The following is a 21,465-nucleotide window of genomic DNA, read 5'->3' as shown; positions in this document are numbered from 1 at the left end:
GAATATAATATACAAGTTTCACTTTTTAAATGGAATTACTGAAATCAATCTACTTTTTCATGATATTCTAATTTTATGACCAGCACCTGAAGTTTGTTGGAAAATATGATTTTTTTTTTTTTTTTTCAATCTGTGACCACCTATCCTTTGACAGGTCTTTAAAGTCTTCAGTCAAGTAGTATCTTTCTACCAAAAACACAAAAATAAACATGTTGATATAGAAATAAATCAATATAAACCAAGCTTTTTCATTCTGATATTGTTTACTATCTCTGTTTTAGAGCCAGAAATTTATTTTCTAATTCGGCAAGATCAGCAGACATAAACAATATTGTACGCCATCGCCATCTGCTTGCAGTTTTCACTCATGCATCCAACAACTTACCAGCCTCATTGAACGCTCATATTTTACTCTGAGCGCTACTTCTATCTAACCCCTATTGGATACTTTTCTTTTTCACACCTCCGCTGGATGTTGCTTGGCTCCATGACTTCCTGTTTGACTTTTTGTGCACCTGCATGGCGAGTACCAATAATACGGATACCATTTTGAGAGCCAACTATTGTCAGTCATTCCAGGTAGGCAATAAAAAGTTCTACTGGATTCACTTTGTATTAGTCTTTTTCCTGCTTCACAAAGGTAGGCAGCAGCTTGTCAAAGCCATGATGGCAATTATTTTACACCCAGGTAGTATGCAGTTCTTCATATATATATTCACACTTCAATTACAAACAAATGGTATCAGTATCGGCCAATACTGCTCAGCCAGGTATCTGGGCCAAAAAATGGCATTGGCGCAACACTACTTTTAAGTTTACTAACAAATGGAAACAAAAAGGGTTTTAGTTCTTTTAATCTAAAATAATATATTTATTTATTGTAAAGCTTGTATATTAAAACAAAACTAAAATTTTGCAACAAAGTCATCAGGAGATGTGAGACCAATAACAAAAGTTGTACCCAGATTGCTATTTGCTGTAGTACATTAGGTATATAAAACACCTCCTGAATGGAGGAGGATTGTTTGGGCTTGTTTGAAGCAACAGAGCTTGGAAATTCTGCCAACACTGAACCTCTTTGTTTTCTAAACTGTTTTTCTCTCCAATCTTTTGATAGCTACAGTTTACAGAAGGGCATCCTCCTCTAGTCCAGCTGCCTTTAACCATAACAGCATGAACAATTATCACCTAGAATTGAGAGACTAACTAATCCTGTCTTCATTGCAGCTGTTTGTCCTTTGCCACGGGCTCCTGCAGTTCTCCCAGCTGCTCTACAGCGCCTACTTTAAGAGCACCATCTCCACCATCGAGAAACGCTACGGCCTCAGCAGCTACTCCTCAGGAACCATTTCCTCTCTCAACGAGGTAGGAGCCAATAACAACACCTCCGCCTGCCTTGTAGGACTGTGATAGTGTGAATTTATTATTTTTTTTAAGGGATACTGATGACAAAGGGGAAATAAAGTGCAAGGAACACATCAGAGTTAGATTTCCTGATATTTAAGGGGTTGGCATGTATTTGGGAACAGCCTTATAGATAGAGGGGTCAGGAATACTGAGAGTCATTATGTTCTCACCACGACCAAATGTTTTTCATCTGTCTTAGTTAGATAACCTTTCATCCGAATCATGATCAGCATCAACTTGTTGACACGTTAAGCCATTAAATCAGCCCAAACATGGGGCTCGATTTCCCTCTGGAGCAACAAAAAAGCACTTTAATGATGTTTTCAGTGAAATAATGGATCAACTATTAGAAGGTTTATAACTAAGCTGCATTTTCTAGGATAGTACTTTGTTAGTTTGATTGAGTTGGAGAAAAAGAGTAATAATTTTTTTGATTCTGTGTTTTCTGTTCGACAGGTCAGCAACTGCATTCTGATTGTGTTTGTGAGCTACTTTGGCAGCCGGGTTCACCGTCCTCGCGTCATCGGCATCGGTGGACTGCTGATGGCTGTCAGTGCCATGATCCTCACCTTACCTCACTTCTTGTCGCAGCCCTACGAATACGAGTCGGTTTTACACAGTAAGAACGAGCTGCACACACAGATAAACAAACCAAAACCACAAGACGTTTGTTGACTGAGCAGGTCCAGAGTGGTTAACTCACAAATATACAAACATGTCAAAGCAATTTTAAGGAGTCGACTCTGGGGTTTGGTTTCTTAGACGACTGCAAAGGTCTAAAGGGTTCCCTCATCATTTAGATGTAAACTTTAAGATGAACTAAAGAATCTGTTGCAGCTAAATGCTGCAGTGATTAGAGTTACCCTCAGAGTATTTCATTTGCAGTAACAGAATCCGTCTTCTGACTTTTAAAATGACCTCAGACTAAGTATGCTGTTGTCAGAAGAAGGCCAGATAAGCTTCAGGAAATAGGAAAAAAGTTCAGCTTCCTTCATTAACTGTCTGTTTTTGTGCTTTTTTTTTTTCTTATATAAACTGACCATGTGTGACTGCCTGTTTCAATCCAGGTCGCCATGATATCTGCAACCTACGTGAAAACTCCAGCAGAACAGAATCCTGCGGCCGCGAAGACAGCGGGAGACTGTCGGACTCCAGGAAACTGTGGGTGCTCATGCCCATCGCTCAGCTGCTCTTTGGCGCCGGCTCGGTACCCATCCAGCCCTTTGGCATTTCCTACATTGATGATTTTGCAGGACAGCAAAACTCCCCTCTCTACATAGGTGAATAACCGGGGGTGCAGAGATACAGCAGACCAGTGTGTGTACATAACCAGAGATTAGTTAAAGGCTCCTGTTGTTATGCAGTGCTTTGCAAAAGGATTTATACCTCTTTGACTTTCTCATGTTTTCTAATGTTAATCCTCACAGTGGAGCATATTGGTGAAGTGGATTTGCATATTTTTTTATATACAAATGATAATCTAAATATGTTTACCATGCCTCCTCGCATGGATGTAGCAAACTTTAAAATTGATTTTTCTATGGTTCTCTTTAAAACAAAGCTGTCTTCAAAGGTTAGATTCACAGTTTACACCCACCAAATGCAAGACGTTATTTAGACGTTGGTTTTCAGGCTAAATCTGGTAATCCGTCATAGTCTTGATTTAGTCCAGAAATAGTTCAGTAGTCCACTAATAGACTTGTAAATGTTGAAAACCAAGTTTTAAACATCTTTTCAAAGATCTGAAAGTTAAGGCTTTTCCTCTTTCAGTTTTCAACCAAATGTAGACGTTTGCTCGGTGGGATAGTTTTCCTACCTGAGCTGTGGATCTCTGCAGCTCCCCTACAGGTTCTTTGAGCCTTTTGGCTGCTTTTGAAACTACTGCTGTCTTTGTTTAAAGCTTGTCAATCCATGCAGATGACCATTTCCTTGTGGGTTTCATTTTGCAGGGTTGGAGACAGCTCAATGAGAGGTTCAGACCTTTGGGTATGGCTTTATAACCCAACCCTGCTTTAAGTATCTCTACATCTGATTTATCTGCAAACTCATCCAGCCCTCAGAGAGCAGCTAGATTTCTAAAGAGAATTTTTTAAAGAATAAATGCTTGAAACAGATTGTATATAAAGGTACCAGATTAAAATAGACTGAAAATGTGTTACATTCTATTTTAGAACAATTTGCTTATCTCATTTTTCCCCCTATAAATGTTTTTATTTATTCTTTAATTTGATGCATTGCCTGTAATGATTCTCTTGACCCTCTGTCTTGTCGTTCACAGCCATCCTGTTTGCTGTGTCTGTATTCGGACCTGCTATCGGCTACCTGCTGGGCTCAGTCATGCTGCGGATCTATGTGGACGTGAACAGAAGCGGTTTGGGTAATGATAAAGTCTTCAAACACACCCTGCAGCTCATTTCCATCCTGCCTGTGACGACTCTGAGCTCGATGTTGTTTGCTTCAGGTGCCGAGCAGGAGTTGAGACCAGGCGACCCGCGCTGGGTGGGGGCTTGGTGGATAGGTCTGCTTATTTCTACCGGCTGCCTGGTTATCACCTCCATCCCTTACTTCTTCTTTCCCCGCCAAATGAATATAGAGGTGAATGTAAGTAAGATCCCACCAGTACAGGAATGTTTTGAGGCAGATTTGTCTGAAACTTGTAATTTTTTTTTTAAATATACAAAAGGTTTTCTTTGGTTTCTTACTGACCCCCACTGGTAGTGTATTGTCACTACAGTCCTTGACTCTGATGTCACACATGGTTTTGTGTTAGTACATGCATGTTCTGTAGACAATCTGATAAGGATTCAATGAAAGACACTCTGTCTTATTAAAAGCACCCCTTTCCTTCCTGCTTCTTTCTATATTCTGTAATCCAATATTTTTTTAAATATTATTAGTTATATTAATATTGTGTCTTAAGGCCCACTTTATTTAACTTTTTTTTTTTTTTACTTCTAAAGATTCCAAAAGTTTATTAAAAATATCCTGCTGTCATTAAAAAGTTATTGATATCATTGATCCAATATGGTAGAAAAACAGACCCACGGCATCATGGACCCTCCACCGTACTCATCATTGGGCATTAGAAATCATTTCTGGCTGATAGTGATGATTTTGACATCAGTCTAACTGATCCCCAATATGTGCTATAGATTTTATTTTGGGTGTGGGTTCTTTGAGCTCAAACTCCTTTGTCTTCTTCCATTTACATGTTAACAAATGTTACAAACAGCTGCAACTGTAAACACATGCATTGCAAAAAAAAAAAAGTATCATCCAGTATTTAAATTGGGCTTTCTTTGGTGGCATCCGGTGCTTTTTCCGCCCCATCCACCCAGAGAGCTTGTTGCTGTCTCCATTCGGATAAATATTAAGCACAGATTTTTCTCCAAAAGGTGAAGAACTTAATTTGGGGTCAGGTAAGAATGTATAGCTGTTGCCTAAAACACATATACCAAGAAGAGGCAGCTTCGTAGGATTTTTCCAATCTTTCCGAATGTCTGGCATTCCGCACTTATTACACTGTGGTCAAATGATTATAATTCTTTTGTGTGTGAAGAAGAGCTGATGTTACTCTTCTACTGTTTTCTAGAGCACCGAGAGTGAAACTGACTCCAACGATGACTTAAGGAAGGAAATGTCTTTAGTTGAGTTCCTTAAACGTAAGTATATCAAAGACCGGCTTCTAGGCATATATCCTGATAGGCATCCAGTAGTGTTGTACTAATCCGTGTTCCTGTGTGTTCTGGTCAGTGTTTCCCCGGATGTTTGTCCGCATGCTGTTGAGTCCTCTCTTCCTCCTGCTGGTTCTGGCCCAGTGCTGTTTTTCCTCCGTCATAGCAGGCCTTGCCACCTTCCTCAACAAGTACCTAGAGAGACAATATGGAGCTTCAGTTGCCTACAGCAGCCTGCTAGTAGGTAGGTATGCTACAGTCAGGACACTAATTAAATACTCCTCTTTGATAGATGGTTCTAGATGGGAGCCAAAAGGGGTCAAAACCCCTCTGGGACCAGTTCTAGCCCTGTTATGGCTCTTGTGATCAAGTTAACACTAAATCAATTCTTATTAGGATTTACATGATAAGAAAACAGTTACTGTTGGAAAAATTATACATTTTACCTCTAAGGTTTTATTTTAAAAAACACTTTAGAAGTTAAGGTGCTCCACTTACTAGATCAGAGGTGCAACCTGCAGCTCTAAGTCACATTTCATATCAACAATGAACTATTTTCTTCTTTTCTGATCATTCCTGTGTTTTGTGCCCCCATAAAAAAACAACACTGCCGCCTACAGATACATTTATTCTGAAACAGCCATTGTATTTTGGTGTTTGTAATCTTTTATTTTTCAAATATGCAACTGGACCCTTTATATAAAAAATAGAACTAGATGTATGAACATATACATTTAATGTAGATGTTTTAAATCCACATGAGGTCATACTTACACATTAAGGTAAAGTTATTTGCAGATTTTTACCAAAATATTTCAATAATTGGTAGTTATTGTTCAAGTTAAAATTGATAAGATTCAGTTTTTTCTTGTCTGTATTAAAATAGTTTGTTTTACTCCATGGATTAATCAGTACTTTGTAGACCATGGAAGTTAAGGGGATAAATGAAGTTCTCATAAAAAAAAAAAACAAAAAACAAAAAAAAACTTTCTGGGCCAAATCTGAACCCATTGTCCAATTCATCCCTCAAAACTCTTAACTAGATATTCAGATGTGTCACTTTTTTAGTAAAAAATAAATGATCTGCTCCAGCTGTGCTGACCAACATGAACCCAGTTTTTCACAATGATTTGCTGAGACGTTGCTGAATGAGGAATAAAACCCTTTTAAGCAAACATCTTCAAGCTGGGTTTAAAATTAGCATCTGGGCTTTTTGTCAGCGACGCCAATAAGAATGTTTGGAGAAACAAGGTGAGACCTTAAAGCCAAAGAGAGCTGTACCCTTTACCAGGCACGGTGGTGGTAGCCAGTACTCGAGTTGAGGGGGGATGGCATCCCCCTTCTTAAAAAAAAATCTTTAAAATCCTCCCCCTTATTAAATGACAATCCCCCCATACCATCCCCTGTGACATTTTATTACTAAATGTGTAAAATTTCTGCTATATATTAACAGTAATGGCGATAATATTGTCCTTTCAACATTTGGCCGGCTGGGGGCTTATGAGTAGCCTGAGCAAAATAAATCAAATCAAAGAAGTGTCCTACCATGACTATGAAGCTGATCCCAGTGGGAAATTAGTCCCTAACTATATAGGGGCAGTGATAGCCACGCTAGTCCAGGGTCTGACTGCAGATCTACTGTAAGGTGCATTTTCCAAGGTCAATGACCGGCGTACCTGTCATGTAACAACCAGACCATGCATATTGCTTTAGGTTAATAGACTATATTAATTAGGCTATGTATACTCAAAAAAAAAAAAAAATTCCACCATCCCCCTTATTGTTTTTTTACACCTAGACTACTGGTGGTAGCATCATGCTGTTTCACCAAAACTGTTGGTGGTATGAGAACAGACATGAAGTATGCATCCACCGCATTGCATTGCAGCTGAAACAGTTTTCTCTGGTGGGAAAGTTTGATCTTGACTCCCAAAGGGTGTCCCCCACTGTGGCTGACATTATGAATCTGATTAAGTCTTTTTTGGTTTGATGAAATATAGATAAATTAGATAAACAACGTGGGGAGGTATGTAAGACTTTGAAACTGTTTGGGATAGAGACACAAACACATTTAATTTTCAAACATTTCTACATTTACTGGGTTATGAAACCAATAAAGTGTTTTTTATTTTTATTTCCCTACGTTGAAAAAAAGGACCTTCTAAAATGAATATAGATTCGGTGCTCATTAACTTATAAATTTAAACTTTGTCTTAAAGCTGTTGTTCCTAGAAGTGTTTAAAAATGCAGGTTGGCTGATATTTCCCAGGCGCTGTGAACCTGCCCTCCGTGGCTGTGGGGATGCTGATCGGTGGCGTGATCATGAAGCGGATGGGCCTTTCTCTGAAGAGCATCCCACGTTTCTCCGTCATCATGCTGACCATTTCCACCCTCCTCTGCATCCCTCTCTTCTTCATGGGCTGCGACACACACAAGGTCTCTGAGGTCAACCATCAGATCGCACAGTCCAGGTTAGCGAAGACCGTCAGGCCGGCTCATAGATGACTGTTCTGTTCTGTCATCTCTTAAGATCTGAGCATTGACCCGTTTTATAAAAAAAATAGGAATCCTTTAATTTCACATAAATTATATGAAATGAATCTAAGACCTCATTCCATTATCTAATCATTATTATGATTCAATTATTCTCAACCAGACCCTCAAACACGAAAGTGCTTTTATTTTGGATAGTGTGAAATTAATTTAAAACTTAATGGTAAAACTTAATTTTTTTGTGTTTATCTTAATAAAAAAAAAAACATATTATTCTTCTTAGGATTCTTCTTCTTATAGATATCACAGCTCAGATATGAACATTCCTCTCATTGTGAGTCTTCTAAAATTTTCGATCTCTTGTTTTAAAATAAAAGCTTATTTTATCCTGGTTTTTAAGCGTAGTATTTTTGTTCACTCATAAGAATGGGGAAAAAACATTGAGGATGTAACGCGTTTTATATTGGTCGATTAAATAAGATGCATTCTCTTTAATTCTAGAAAAAATATATGCTAGGTTGATTCGATATTCTGGAAAACAAACTAGATAAACTGTGTCTGTAATTCACCAGAGTGCTCACTTACTTTGGATCATCACCCAGTGCTTGTTGTTTAACGATGCTGCCCTCTACAGGCCATTATCCAAGTGCTATGCCAGCTGCGGTTGTCCTGAGAGCGCCTTCCATCCTGTCTGTGGCTCTGATGGTGTCGAATACATTTCTCCCTGCCATGCAGGCTGCACGAACTTCACCAAAGACCCCAACAGCACTTTCAGAGTTCAGGTCTGTACCCTCTCTACGGTGGTCTTCATGCTTCTCTCTATACATATAAACTTACCTGTTTTTAATATAAATAAGAAAATATATATAAGAGGAAAACAGCATTAAATTTAACAAAAATATGTTAATTTAGAAAAGTAGAAATTCAATTTAATTGATCTTAGAAATACCTTATTAATCTCAAAGGGATTAATAAATTAACCAGGAACTACCTTGTATGTTATGGGCTAAACTGAGTTCCTTTATTGTTCTAAGCAAACAACATGTTTTGCAAATGAAAATTTGAAAGGAATGCAATCCAAAAATCAACATTTTAAAAACATTTGAATCAAAAACAAGTTTTTGAGAACGACTTTCTGATTTCTCTAGGTTTTTTTTTTTAATAATTGTTCTTTTCAAAGAAATTTTAATGTTGTTTTCAGATTTTTTTAAATTACAATCTGTTTAAATGCTGTTTTTCATAATTTTCTTTTTTCTAATTGAGCTTTTTCAAAATTTATTTTGTTTTCAAATTTTATTTTATTTCTGTTTTTTGAAATTCCGTTATATGAATTTGCATTATCTTGAACTTATGTTTCAAAGATTACATTTTCTTTACTTTTCTTTTTTTTTATTTTAGTTTTAGAAATAAATTCTTTGTAATTTTTTTCAATTTTTATTATGCTAGACTTTTTAGTTTTTTGTTTTGTTTTTTAGAGATTTCATACAAGTTAGGAACAAAATATGTACTGGTTAATGTGGACGTCAAGCGTGAGCATTTGTATTGCTGCTCAGCAGCAGGGTTGTTATACAGAGTAATTTATTGTCAAAATCTTACCTGGTGTGATGACTTTGTACCTTTCAGAATTGGAAAAGCCCTGGTATGCAGGAATTTACCCCAGTTTTTTTCTATTACCGCTGACCCTGTTTTATGAGGCTTTGTTATGCATGTCAGAAATATGTAATACATTGCATAGATGTCGGACATAGAACTCCCGCTAAAATGAGCAGATAATATGGAATATGGTTAGCAGTTAACATAACATAACCATATTAACAAATATGGTTTTATATATTCATATTCAGCCAGGCCAACAATCCCCTTTAACGACCCACCTTTCAGAGACAGAGAGGTAGGGGGCATTGCAGGCTAACAAAAGAAACTAAACGACCCCCATTCCAAAGGGGCGGAACCTTCGCCTGTTTTAATTTACATGATTTCAAACCAAAACCAAGGATGGGCTACTGTATAAAACCTCAAACTCAGCGCTATTCCTGACATTTTGAGTTGATAAAGCTTCCTTGATGGGAAGCAAAACATCCTCAGACTTGGAAACAAAACCCAGTGGATTGTTTTTTTTACTTTTTTTTTTTTGGAATGACTACGACCTGGATGACTGAGAATCTTCACCAGCATACACCACAGCTTGTGAAAAATCTGCTAGATGCTGGATTTTTGTAGTTTATATATTAGATCCATACATTTTGCCATCCACCGACACAATACTAAAGGTTATAGAGAGGTATTACTGCTTTCAGCTAGCTTAAGGGATTAATGCACTAAAGTCAGGTTCATTATTCTTCAGTTTCTATGGAGGCGGAATCAAAGGACCCAGTCACACAAATCTCTAAATGGCTTTTTGTTTATTTTGCATGAATTACTGCAGATGCCTCTTGGGAGCCTTAATAAACCATATAAAAGCAAACACATTTCAGGATGAAAAGCAAAAAGTAAAACTGTCATCATGTCATCATAGGACTAATAACATTTCATCACATTTTCACTGAAATAATAGGCATTTAACTTCTCCTTCACTCACAATTTATTTTTCTTATTCATTGTATAGTTTCTTTTTATTTTGTGAATATTTTTGGAATTTGGTCAATCTTGTGTTAGTGATGTAAAGATCTTGAGCATTGCCAGCTGCATAAATATGTAAAAAATATCATTGTAGGAAGATTAAATGTTGTTATGTTACAAAGACCAGAAGATAATGAAATGTACCTATTGAGGAAATATGAATATGTGATAAAATGTGTAGTAATTCAAAATGTATTAATTCAAGAAAACTTGAAATTTTATATTATTATCCTTAGGGTTTGGATGCATAGCTGTCTGGCTACTGCTAATAACAACAATGATATCTCAGATCAGAGGAAGTTCCTAAAATGTCCTTTGTTTTCCCATCGGATACAGGAATACACCAACTGCATGTGTATACACGGCGGCCACGGCCGCGCCAAACCAGTTCCTTGTGCAAACAGCTGCTCACATTTTCTCCTCCCTGTCATCCTGCTCATTTCTCTGGCTTCGCTGATTGCCTGCCTCACTCACAACCCTCTGTACATGATGGTGCTCAGGTAAAAAAAACTATGCCAATGTGGATGGATAAACAGACATGCTGGTATTTTAATAATTTAATTCTGTTCCATTATTGTTGTAAACATGTTTTAATACTTTAATTCAGTTTATTTATATAGCGCCAATTCACAACATGTCATCTCAAGGCATTTTACAGTTCATCAGATCATCCAGTCAAATTGATTTAAAGTTTTCTATCTAAAGAAAACCAGTTGATTGCATCGACTCATTGACTCACATGCAATCCCTCACACTAAGCATGCTTGTAGCGACAGTGGAGAGGAAAAACTCCCTTTTCACAGGACGAAACCTCCAGCAGAACCAGGCTCGGTGTGAGCGGCCATCTGCTGAGGCCGACTGGGGTTCAAGGAGACAGAAGCAGAGACACAAAAAACTGTAAAAGGCGGCCCTGTCCAGGAAACACACAGCCAGGCAGACGAGCTCCGAGCCAGTTCCCATGTCAGAGGATGAAGAGAGCATATCCAGCCAGTCACAGTCAGAGAAACAGGACTACACCGAAAAACAGTCCGATCTCCAACATCTATAAACGAAAGTGTTGATGGGAGCAACACAGCTGATTTTTCTCTCCAGGATGGTGTCACAGCCAGTAAATGAAATTTTAGAGAGAAAAAAAAGAGCGAGCGTTTGTTTTTGGGCTTGCAGTGATGAGATTGTGATCTCTGAAACACAATTTAGATTCATAAAATTCAATCTGTAAAGAGAAATGCATTCTTTTCACATATGCAACTCCAACTTTTTCATGGAAGTCTGAACAGCCCATTTCCAATCTTTTCAACACTGCAAAAATTTAGACTTCAGTCGCTTCCTTATGTGCTTCTATCCTTTGGTGTGAAATCATATAAAAGATTTCTGATAATTGATGATTATTTATCAGGTTTACCAGCAAGTTTTTCCATGTCTCTGAATATTCTAGATCTGTTAATAGATTACTAATCTGTTCTGCTCTAGAAAGTTGAGTGATGTGTTTCTTTCTGTATTTCAGATGTGTTTCCTTTGATGAGAAATCTTTCGCTATAGGAGTTCAGTTCTTACTAATGAGAATATTGGGTAAGTTTAACCTTAAATGAATATGCTGAATAAATACTAGACAGAAAAGTTAGCTGGTGTTTTAAAAGTATTTTTAATTTTGAACCAAAATCTTATTGTTTCCATTTTAATGTCATTATAATATAGCAGTTGTTTTATGCTTTTAATTTCTGGGTTGTTTTTATAGTGAACCACCTTTTATTTTTGTTTTATCCTGTGAAATAAAGTTTATTCACTAGTTTCTTACTGTTGAGGTAATTAGGAAATGGATCAATTAATCAGCAATCAACCAATAAGAAAATGCTTTAAAACTGATAAAAAAAAACAAAACAGATTTGGATTATTTGGATGTTGGAGTTTGGATTTCCATGCAATCTTTGTCATAAAGATGTACTGTCATCAGATTTGGTGTATGTTTGTAGAGGCAGAGACGGAAGCAGAGATTGTTTCTTGTCAGTTTAATAATGAATTTGGTGGCAACAGAAGCACAAACCCAGACTGAACAGGCAGGGAACCAAAACGAAGAGACACTCAGGAGGTACCTACATACAAAATGAAGAGTTTCCTGGAAAGAGGAACTTCACAGGAGGTGTATATATGGGAGAAACAAACAATGAATGGACTTATCAGCTGATAGGGTGCAGGTGTGGACAGGAGCAACTTAAATGGAGATAAGGGGAAAGAAAAGGGACTCTAGGGTGCAACAAAGAATAACAAGGCAAAACAGGATCTAACTGTAAGCTAAAGGAAATAAAATAGAGCTACAAGACACAGAAATAAATAACAAGGGCGAGTAAAACTAAGGATTCAAAGATGATATCAATCTTGACAAACACAGAGTAACATAAAATTAAGCATAACTGAGAACCCCAAAAGAAAACGTAAACGGAACCAAAAAGTCCAAAAGGGAAGAATCATGACAGCTGTGGCTTAATTTTACACCACAGCTCAGCCAAACCTGATTGTTATGACTTTTCAGTGTGGAGTTTTACCTCAACATGTGATGTTGTGCCACCTGTGAACAGTTTGATGTTGACTTAAGGCTTGAGATACATAGAATGATTTTCCCGGTCAATCTGCAGCCCTTGATTCATGTTGATGCTCACTACGGGTTGCTCTTTTTAGAAAACTCTGCTATGTAACATGAGAGGGTTGATCTGTTGCTGAATGAATTATGTGAACCTGAGTGCCGCTTTACAGAGTTAACTAAGCTATTAGCCAACAAAACGGATATGACCCTTACCTAATAAAACATATTTTAGGTTCTCTGATGAATGATTTATTCTATAGGGCTGAATGTGGCCTTGAATTTACCAGGAACCTTCTCAGTCTGCTTGTCTGCTATAAGATCCCAAAACACAAAGGAAATTTATAGTTTTTATTTAACCTTTTATTTGGACAAGCAAGTTACAATTACTTCATACAGACCAGCTTCCATCTCGATGGAAGTATGAGCAGGAATAATATAAGCCAATTCAGGATTTGTGTATAATAACAAAACATCCATAACAGAAGAGCGAGTGTGGGGGGGTAGGTCTAGTCAGATTTTTCTTATATTAGGGGAAAAGCACAATCAGAAAGAACATTTTCCATCTTCCTGAGCAGTGGTACAATACACAGTACTGCAGAATTTAAATGTGAAAGACATATTTAGTCCACAGGGATTACTGATTTTACATAGTTTGTCCATTTAGACCACATCCTGAAGAATGATTCCCTTCAACCTTGAACAGAAAAAGATAGCTCCTCCAGAATGTGGTTGTCCTGTTCAATATTGACCCAGTCCTCAACTGTAGGAGCTTCAGGCTTTAACAATTTTCTAGTGACATTAACAGCAGCTTTTTTATCCCCCAGAGTCCAGCTAATAAATTAAATGTTCCCTAAGTATACGGATTCACAATTATATGGGATTCTTTCAAGAAAGATGTTATTCAAACAGGAATATATCTGCTTCTAAAAAACCTTAATCACTGGACAGCTCCAGAAGATATGGTGCACTGGAAAAAAATCTAAATCGAAATAAGAAATTTTTTCTTAAAATAAGTGCATTTGTTCTTGGATTGAAGAGATAAAAGAGACATTTTGCCAATGGAACAAGACAATTTACATTTAAAATAAGAAAGCACAATTGAAATGTCTTATTTCAAGTGCATTTTATCTAGATATCTTCTTTTAAGAGTAAAATACTAATTCTATTGGAAAATCATCATTGGTAAATACACTTAATTTAAGAAATGTTTACTTATTTCTACATCTTTTTCCCAGTTTGGTGATTTGCCCCATTTGTTCCACAGAGTCTCCATCATGTGTCTCCGCTGCCTCCATGTTTTTTCTGAGCTAGATTTACAAAATATTGCACGGTGTTTTTCCAACAGAACTGCCTCCAAGTATTGGAGCTTGAGGTCATCCAGTTTCATTTATTTATCTGTTCCCAGACTTCAGTTGAGATGGATAAAGTTCCTTCTTTTACCTACACTGGAAAAATAATCTAGAAATAAGTAAAAATTTGTTAAATTAATTGTCTTTACCCTTAATTTGAGTAGGTAAATGAGATAATTTGCCAATGGAATGAGTATTTTTACTCTTAAAATAAGATAATTAGATAATATGTACTTGAAATAAGACAATGCAATTGTGTTTTCTTAATTTAAGTGTAAATTGTCTTGTTGCATTGGCAAAATGTCTCTTTTACCTCATCAATCCAAGAACAAATGCGGTTATTTTAAGAAGAAATGACTTATCGAGATCTCAATTTTTTCCAGTGCACTTGTTTCTTATGTAGACTGTGTCACCTTGTGTAGGGGATAGAATACCATTGTAAAGTATGGAGACTAATTTCTTACATGAGCCTGACTTCAACAGAGACAAGAACAAATTAAAAAGTTGGCTCTATAGTTTTTTAGACAGTGCTGTGTGCATTTGCTTTCCGGACCATTACATCCAAGTTAAAGATCTTGGCTAAAAGTTACAGATTTGCTTTAAAACACACTTCATATTTGTCTGTGCTAGCCTGGCTCCCAGCTCCTGCTCTCTTTGGGATGGTCTTTGACATGTCCTGCATTGGGTGGAGAAAGGTGTGTGGGAAGAAGTTTAGCTGTGGATACTATGACAACAGCCTGATGAGGAGCAGGTAGGAACATTCACAGCTCTGAAGAAGTCTCCACTGAAAGTATGCATTGTATTTGCTAATGAGCTTGTTTGTTTTTAATACCTCTACAGGTACTTGGGTTTACAGGTGGGTTATAAGATCATGGGCATCGTCCTGCTCATCCTTCTGGGCTGGAAGGCAAAGCGGACCCAGGAGTACGATCTGGAAAAGAAACCAGAAATACAAGTGTGATCCTGCAGAGATCCCTTCCCCCCTTTTTCACAGCATTGCTATGAAGTAGAACATGTTGAAGAAGAGTGTTCCTCAGAAGGCTGCTTCAGTGAGAGGAATCCATAAAGACTGTCCTTTGTGACCTGGATTTTCTGCAGGCCTAGTTTCTGCCAGGTGCTTTGCTGCTGCGAATGAGGATCTTTTCAAAAAGGGATAAATCCAGAGTTTTTTTTTAATGGTATCCAATGACCATAACTCTAAAAACAAAGAAATGACATGAAGCTTTCATATTGGATCAGTTGTGTACTGAGAGAATAAGAAGGACCTGCATGGATGTACCATGTTGCTCACTGCTGAGCCTGTTGGAAAGCAGCTTTGCTCATTTAAAGATGAGCCACTTTATATATCTCTCGTTTGCAGTTAGGGTACTTCATAATACCTATTTTACATTTTAGATAAACGATTAAATAATGATAAAAAAATGAAATAACTGAACATTAAGTGTTCATATTTGGCTGGAATGGACTTTGGTTTCTGTTTGCATTTGGGAACATATTCTTTAACTAATTAACTATATAGCTTAATATTTAAGTTATTTTCTACTGATTTGTCTCATACCCTGAGACATTTAACACCAATAATGGTTTCATGTATGATCAAGTGTAACTTTTTAAATGAATTTTCAGATATTGAGCACCTTTACTTCTTTTATATTTTTCAATAAAATAAGTTATGCACCTACATTGTGTTATTATTGGGTTATTAAAGTTAGTGTATTTGCAGCACATCCTATTTGTTCAGTTTTGGAATATATACATAAAATATATATAAGATAAGACAATATGTATATGTAAAAATCTGGTTAAAGAAAGTTTAGAAACTGTTTGCTGCAGGAGACACAATGAACACCTGGGGGAGAAATGGTTCCCGAGCAAGACCAAAGCAAACTTTTATTTTTCCCAGCAACATCTTCATTGTTTTTTTTTTTTATACAGTGTACATAAACATTTTATTCTGCCTTAGGACTGGGAACCAATACGAGGAAACAACTAAATGAATTAAATAAAATCAACTATTTAAACAGGTGAGGACAATATATGCAAAAATGTATATAAAATAAAGACATAAAAGTGTGTATTGAGAACACTAATGTATATTGAAATATATGTTAAAAAAAAAACTTGTCTTCTGTAGTTACTCATCTTGGGTGCTTGATAGATTTAAACCTTTCAGCTAACAAAGAGTTTCCGAATACTTTCTATAATTAAGATCACATTTGATTAACCGCCTCCTGGTGGTTATTCAGGCCACGCCAAAATGGCGCCAATAAACACTGTGGCAAAACTAAATAACCCAACAAAGATCCTACGGCCCTCATGACAAATGGTGGTTGAGATATGTGAAAGATATTCACAAGGTAAAATCTCAGTGATTTTCTTACTCCATTTTTTTTTCTCTTTCCATTATGTATACAAATCTATAAATACAACAGTTAATTGTGTTTTATAGCCACTGCTGATTCAGATCCCGGGGATGTAAAAAACAAATCAGAATTGAGGAACCGAAAAGAAAAAGAAATGTATTGCCTTTTTAAAATCAGGTTTTGGTGTACTTGATATTTTTCTCTTCACAAAGAAAAAGTTTTGATTCAAGTAAAAGCAAAAAGCAATCAGAGTGCTTTGGATATAATGAACAAAATGTTCTGATTTGAGATATACATGTTTATTGTGCAGGAACCATTAAACATCTAGTATGAAATATACGTGAGGCTGGTTTGGAAGCATAAAAAAACAACTAAAGGTCAGTTGATTATATTAAACACCTTAATATTTGTTTAAGATTTCTATACCATTTATAGTCTATCCAAAAAAATAAAAAATAAATCTGAAAATGCAGCAGTGAATGAGGCACCAGAAGATGTTTGGGCTGCAGAAGAAGAGCTCAGAACCATATTTGAAGCTCTGGAAGCTTCAGTTGAGGTCAGAGTTCTTTATTTGTTTAAACGTTTGGAACCTTATTTACTGATCCACTCTCTCGCCAAGTGTGATTTAATCTGGCATTTCAGAAAACATGTAGATCACCCCAATTTTACTGTCACTAGAGTCTTCTTATAACCTCTAGCGAACTTTTCAATTTTGCTATTCACATGCTGTACCCCCAAAAATAGGCTAAAAATGCCTATGATCTATAGTATGCATTTATTCAGCTTCTAGCAACAGCTACCCTTTTTTCCACTCTCATAAGGTTAAGTCTATGTGTTATCCCTGACAGCTCACTATTCTTTCAGGCTCATAGCAATGATATCACTCTTCTGTAAATTTTCAATACACTTTGGTTGTTGTAACTAATTACTGCAATTGGAATTCAGATGGTTGACAACTCAGCAGCAAAATCAAACAAAATCACTCCTGTCCTCCAGCAGCTGCACTTCATGATGGTTTATCAAGAAATAGAATTCAAAATATTGTAAAAACATTCAAGACATTTCACAATCTGCTCCCCATTATCAGTCAGACCTCCTCCTTCAATCACCTCCAACCATCTCAGCAGCACCAAGGGCGTGTGAAACATGCACATTTACTTGCTCAAATGTATTGCTTTTTTTGTATTATTGGATCATCAGAGTTTACAACTTAAAATGCTCACATCAGTTTCACCCATATAAGTGGTATAAGCATGTTTTTTTGAATGAACCCCCTCTCCCCAAAAATGAAACAAACAAATTAATAAAAAAATAAAAAATAAATAAGCTTGCAATAAAATTACAACAATAAATATGCAATAGCAGCCGACTTTTTTCTATTTAAACTTATGATTATACTTAATAATATAAATGCTATTTGTTGTTTTGACAATAAAACCAATAACAAAACAAGTAAGAACTGTATTACCCTTCAGTTTAAACAAAACGTTGGTGTTTACTACAGTCAAATCAAACTAAAAATCCTATTGAACATTGGCAACATGCCTGAACATTTAGATTTTGACAACGAACACAATTGAGAAAATGTTTGTCTTTGCCACATAGCATTTGTACAGGACATAGGGTATATATATATATATATATATATATATATATATAGGAAAAAATCAGCAACCAGTGAAATTAATTTAAATGATTTATCTATCTATCTATCTGTCTGTCTGTCTGTCTGTCTGTCTGTCTGTCTGTCTGTCTGTCTGTCTGTCTGTCTGTCTGTCTGTCTGTATGTGTGTGTGTGTGTATGTGTGTGTGTAATCTGTATAATAATAAAGTGTATGTATTTTCCAACTGTTATTTCTATAAGCTTTTTAATTTTGGAAATGTTTTCTACTTTCCTTCTCTGTTTTGGTTTGGATTGCCTCTCTATTTCTCACATCCATTTATCCATTTAAGTTTTTGATGTAAAAAAAAATGCTCATTTTATTTTATTAGAAATTGTACTATGTTCCCTCTATAACATGACGTAATTTTATTTCCCTGGCACAGTTGTGTGGAAAACGCGCATGCGCACAGGGCCCGTCTAAACACTCCCCCCTAGCGTCACGGAGCGGGCGGTGCAGCATCGGCGGCTCGTGCCCATCACCAGGCTGGTAACACCGCCGCCCCATTCCGTCGAGCATCTTCCCCTAAACAGCACCGAAGTCCTGCCGTTATTCTGTCCGCCCCGGCGTCTCCAGTCGCCCCCCATCCTTCACGTCCTCCACCTCAAAATGTCCGTGGGAAATGACTTTGGGAACCCTCTAAGAAAATTTAAACTCGTCTTTCTTGGGGAGCAGAGCGGTAAGAAATGTTTTCTTCACGGCAGAAGAAGTTGGTTGTCGGTTGTTTGTCAAGTGAACTCGCTGCACCTGCTGGTCAGAGAGCAAGTTAACGGGCATTTAGCTAGCTGCTGTGGCCGACACGCATCTCTGAGGTTACAGGGAGAACAAAATACATGTTTGTTCACAGAGAGTGAAAATAGGGCGTCACTTTAATGAAATAACACTGAAGCGCAGTGTTATCTGTTTTGTTGAAGTTTATAAATGCGATTATCCGCCCTGTATATTAGTTAAATAGAGCATTAGAGTGGAAATATACAGGGAAGGAAACTGAAAACATGATGTGGCGATGCTGATGAGTCAAGTTTATTTATTTTATTTTTTATTGATTCTCATATTCCTGTGTTGAGACACACCCAGGATGTCAGCGGCGGTGAGGTAACTTGTATGACCGCAATCTGTGTCCTGCTAATGTCCAGACTGAGTTCCCATGTTCTTTAAACGCTGACCTGCTTTATATTATTAACATTTTACTGCATGAAGCACAGAGCATAATGACGCCTTCTGCAACTCTCTCTGATTCATCAGTTTTTTCTTTCTGTCTAAGCTCTGCTCTCCATCCTGAGCTCTACATGCCCACACCCTCAGACAGCCAACAGCCTCTCATTTTCTTAGGCGACTCAATTGTTTTCCAGGAGATTTCACAGAGCTGGCAGCGCCCCAATCTAAATCTCCAGGTTTTAATTCAGGCTTTTATCAGGGCAGGTCTGTTTTTATTCTTTGGGGCAGTCAAATGAACCACATTATTCATGGCTCTGTGCTCCAATCTATCTATTGATCATGCATTAATAGCAGGGTCATGTGTTTTTATTAAATACCAGTTAAATCAATTGGTTGTTATCTGCAGAGTGGGATGCTTTTTTTTGTACATTTGCCACTCAGATAATTTATAATAGAAAATTAAATGTTCTTGAGTTCTCTGTTAAGAATTAACAGATTGTTTGTTGTTTTGCTGTTTGGGCCTGAGTTAAAATCAGGTATTTATTAAATGAAAACAAATCTAGTACAATTGATTATCACCCAGGATCACGTTTGACAGATTTGAGCTTGTCTGGCATGTTCAGATGCGTTTCTTCTCCATCAGAGGTGAATTATTGACTGCTCAGTGTTTGATCAAGGTCTGCAGAAGCCCGATAATGACCTCCACATGTGATCCAGCTGTTTTAAACTAGGGAGACACATAAAACATATAGGACACTGACTCTCCACACTATGGCTGCACACAGACGCCCGAAACTGTCAGTGTTCATAGAGCTATGATTGACGTTTTCCTGTTGCAAATAAGTTGCGTGAGATACTGCGTGTTGGTCAAGTTAAAGCAATGGTCGTTTTAAAGAAAATGAATCAATGAAATTTAACACAAACCCCGAAACAATTGGCTTCAAGCATAGTTTAGAATAGTAAGAACTGTGCTCCAGGCTTCGTTTGACAGATGATAAAAGAACTAGGGTTGCAACTAATGATTATTTTGCAAATCGATTATTTTCTTGATTTTAATCGGATCGCCAAAGTGTCCTTAAAGACGATTTTTTACGAAATTAAACCTAGTGAAACTCAAACTTTTTCACTTGAGGAGTTCTGGATAGAGCATATTGACAGATTAATTTTTTTTTATCTTAAATGCAAAATACTTATATATATATTTTTTTTACAATCTTGGTATAATTACTGCTCTAAGTGGGTGGCTCTGTCCGCTACAGGCATGTTTTACGGTCTCTATACTCCAGTTAACGATTTATCGATTACTAAATTAGTTGAGAATTAGTTCAATAAGGGATTAATCATGATTAATCCGATTATTTGTTTCAGCTCTAATAAGAACCATTAAGAAGATTTTTATTTAATTATTGTTGCTATGTAATTTTTATTTCTCCAGATATTAAATATGGTTGAAGTTTTGCATATTTTTTTAAGTTAAAGGTGATAGATAAAAGACTAACCCCTCTCAGGCAGTTGGGCGCTTGCACACGCCCGATCTCCTTCTGTACTATTTGCCAGCCGGTTGCCATGTCCGCAAATGCTAATTTGGATGCTATCCTTAGCAAATGTTGAACTTTTTTAACCATTATTTTTAGGCTCTATTGGCTTTTATTTTTATTTTTTTAGAGAGAGTAGGTAGACGGGAAATGGGAGTAGAGAAAGGGTAAAGACATGCAGCAAAGGTCACCGGGTCAGGACCGGAACCTGTGATGGCCGCGTCGAGGACCAAAGCACATGGGTCACACCCCTAACCCCTGCACCACAGCCGCACCTCAACATCTGCTTATCCATCCAAAAGAAGATGTGAACCTCTGAGTGGCTTCTGAGCCCCTTTGCTTCCTTTTGTCATATCTGGTCTGACGTTCACCCTTGTTTTGCTCCTTTTTTTGGCTTGAATCTAAGAAAGAAGCCGTTTCTCATTGCTATCACAGAGCGACCAGGATCTGGCAACACCTGAGCTACATTTCAACCTATCGTCTCAATTGGTGTAGAATCCTTTTAAAATAAATATTTATACATTTTGGACCTGTCAACATTTAGAAAACTATATGTATACTATTAGTTTTTTTCTTATTAAAATAAATTATTTGATTCTGCACCACTTTTTTCTTTTATTTTTCTTCT

General features: G+C 36.9%; 2 protein-coding genes across 3 annotated transcripts in view; both read left to right on the top strand.

Annotated features, from left to right (window-relative positions):
- Positions 1 to 15,779, top strand: part of slco2a1 (solute carrier organic anion transporter family member 2A1) — a 31,446-nt gene extending 15,667 nt beyond the window's left edge. Inside the window, exons 2-14 of the mRNA XM_015380960.1 lie at positions 1,228 to 1,365; positions 1,864 to 2,026; positions 2,475 to 2,687; positions 3,686 to 3,784; positions 3,869 to 4,008; positions 5,000 to 5,069; positions 5,161 to 5,325; positions 7,351 to 7,552; positions 8,209 to 8,356; positions 10,530 to 10,693; positions 11,698 to 11,762; positions 14,751 to 14,871; positions 14,961 to 15,779. Of these exons, the coding sequence (XP_015236446.1) occupies positions 1,228 to 1,365; positions 1,864 to 2,026; positions 2,475 to 2,687; positions 3,686 to 3,784; positions 3,869 to 4,008; positions 5,000 to 5,069; positions 5,161 to 5,325; positions 7,351 to 7,552; positions 8,209 to 8,356; positions 10,530 to 10,693; positions 11,698 to 11,762; positions 14,751 to 14,871; positions 14,961 to 15,081 (1,809 nt within the window). The 3' untranslated portion in view covers positions 15,082 to 15,779. The remainder of the gene's footprint in view (positions 1 to 1,227; positions 1,366 to 1,863; positions 2,027 to 2,474; positions 2,688 to 3,685; positions 3,785 to 3,868; positions 4,009 to 4,999; positions 5,070 to 5,160; positions 5,326 to 7,350; positions 7,553 to 8,208; positions 8,357 to 10,529; positions 10,694 to 11,697; positions 11,763 to 14,750; positions 14,872 to 14,960) is intronic.
- Positions 15,780 to 18,613: 2,834 nt separating this feature from the next.
- Positions 18,614 to 21,465, top strand: part of LOC107088682 (ras-related protein Rab-6B) — a 91,221-nt gene continuing 88,369 nt past the window's right edge. For both annotated transcript variants that reach the window (XM_015381000.1, XM_015380999.1), the window contains exon 1: positions 18,614 to 18,823. In XM_015381000.1, coding sequence (XP_015236486.1) covers positions 18,754 to 18,823 — 70 coding nt within the window. In that variant the 5' untranslated portion in view covers positions 18,614 to 18,753. The remainder of the gene's footprint in view (positions 18,824 to 21,465) is intronic.

The sequence above is a fragment of the Cyprinodon variegatus genome, unplaced genomic scaffold, assembly GCF_000732505.1.
Source record: "Cyprinodon variegatus isolate N-32 unplaced genomic scaffold, C_variegatus-1.0 Scaffold226, whole genome shotgun sequence".
Classification (NCBI taxonomy): Eukaryota; Metazoa; Chordata; class Actinopteri; order Cyprinodontiformes; family Cyprinodontidae; genus Cyprinodon; species Cyprinodon variegatus.
The sequence above is the reverse complement of the archived record's forward strand: the minus strand, read 5'-3'. Positions and strand labels throughout refer to the sequence as shown.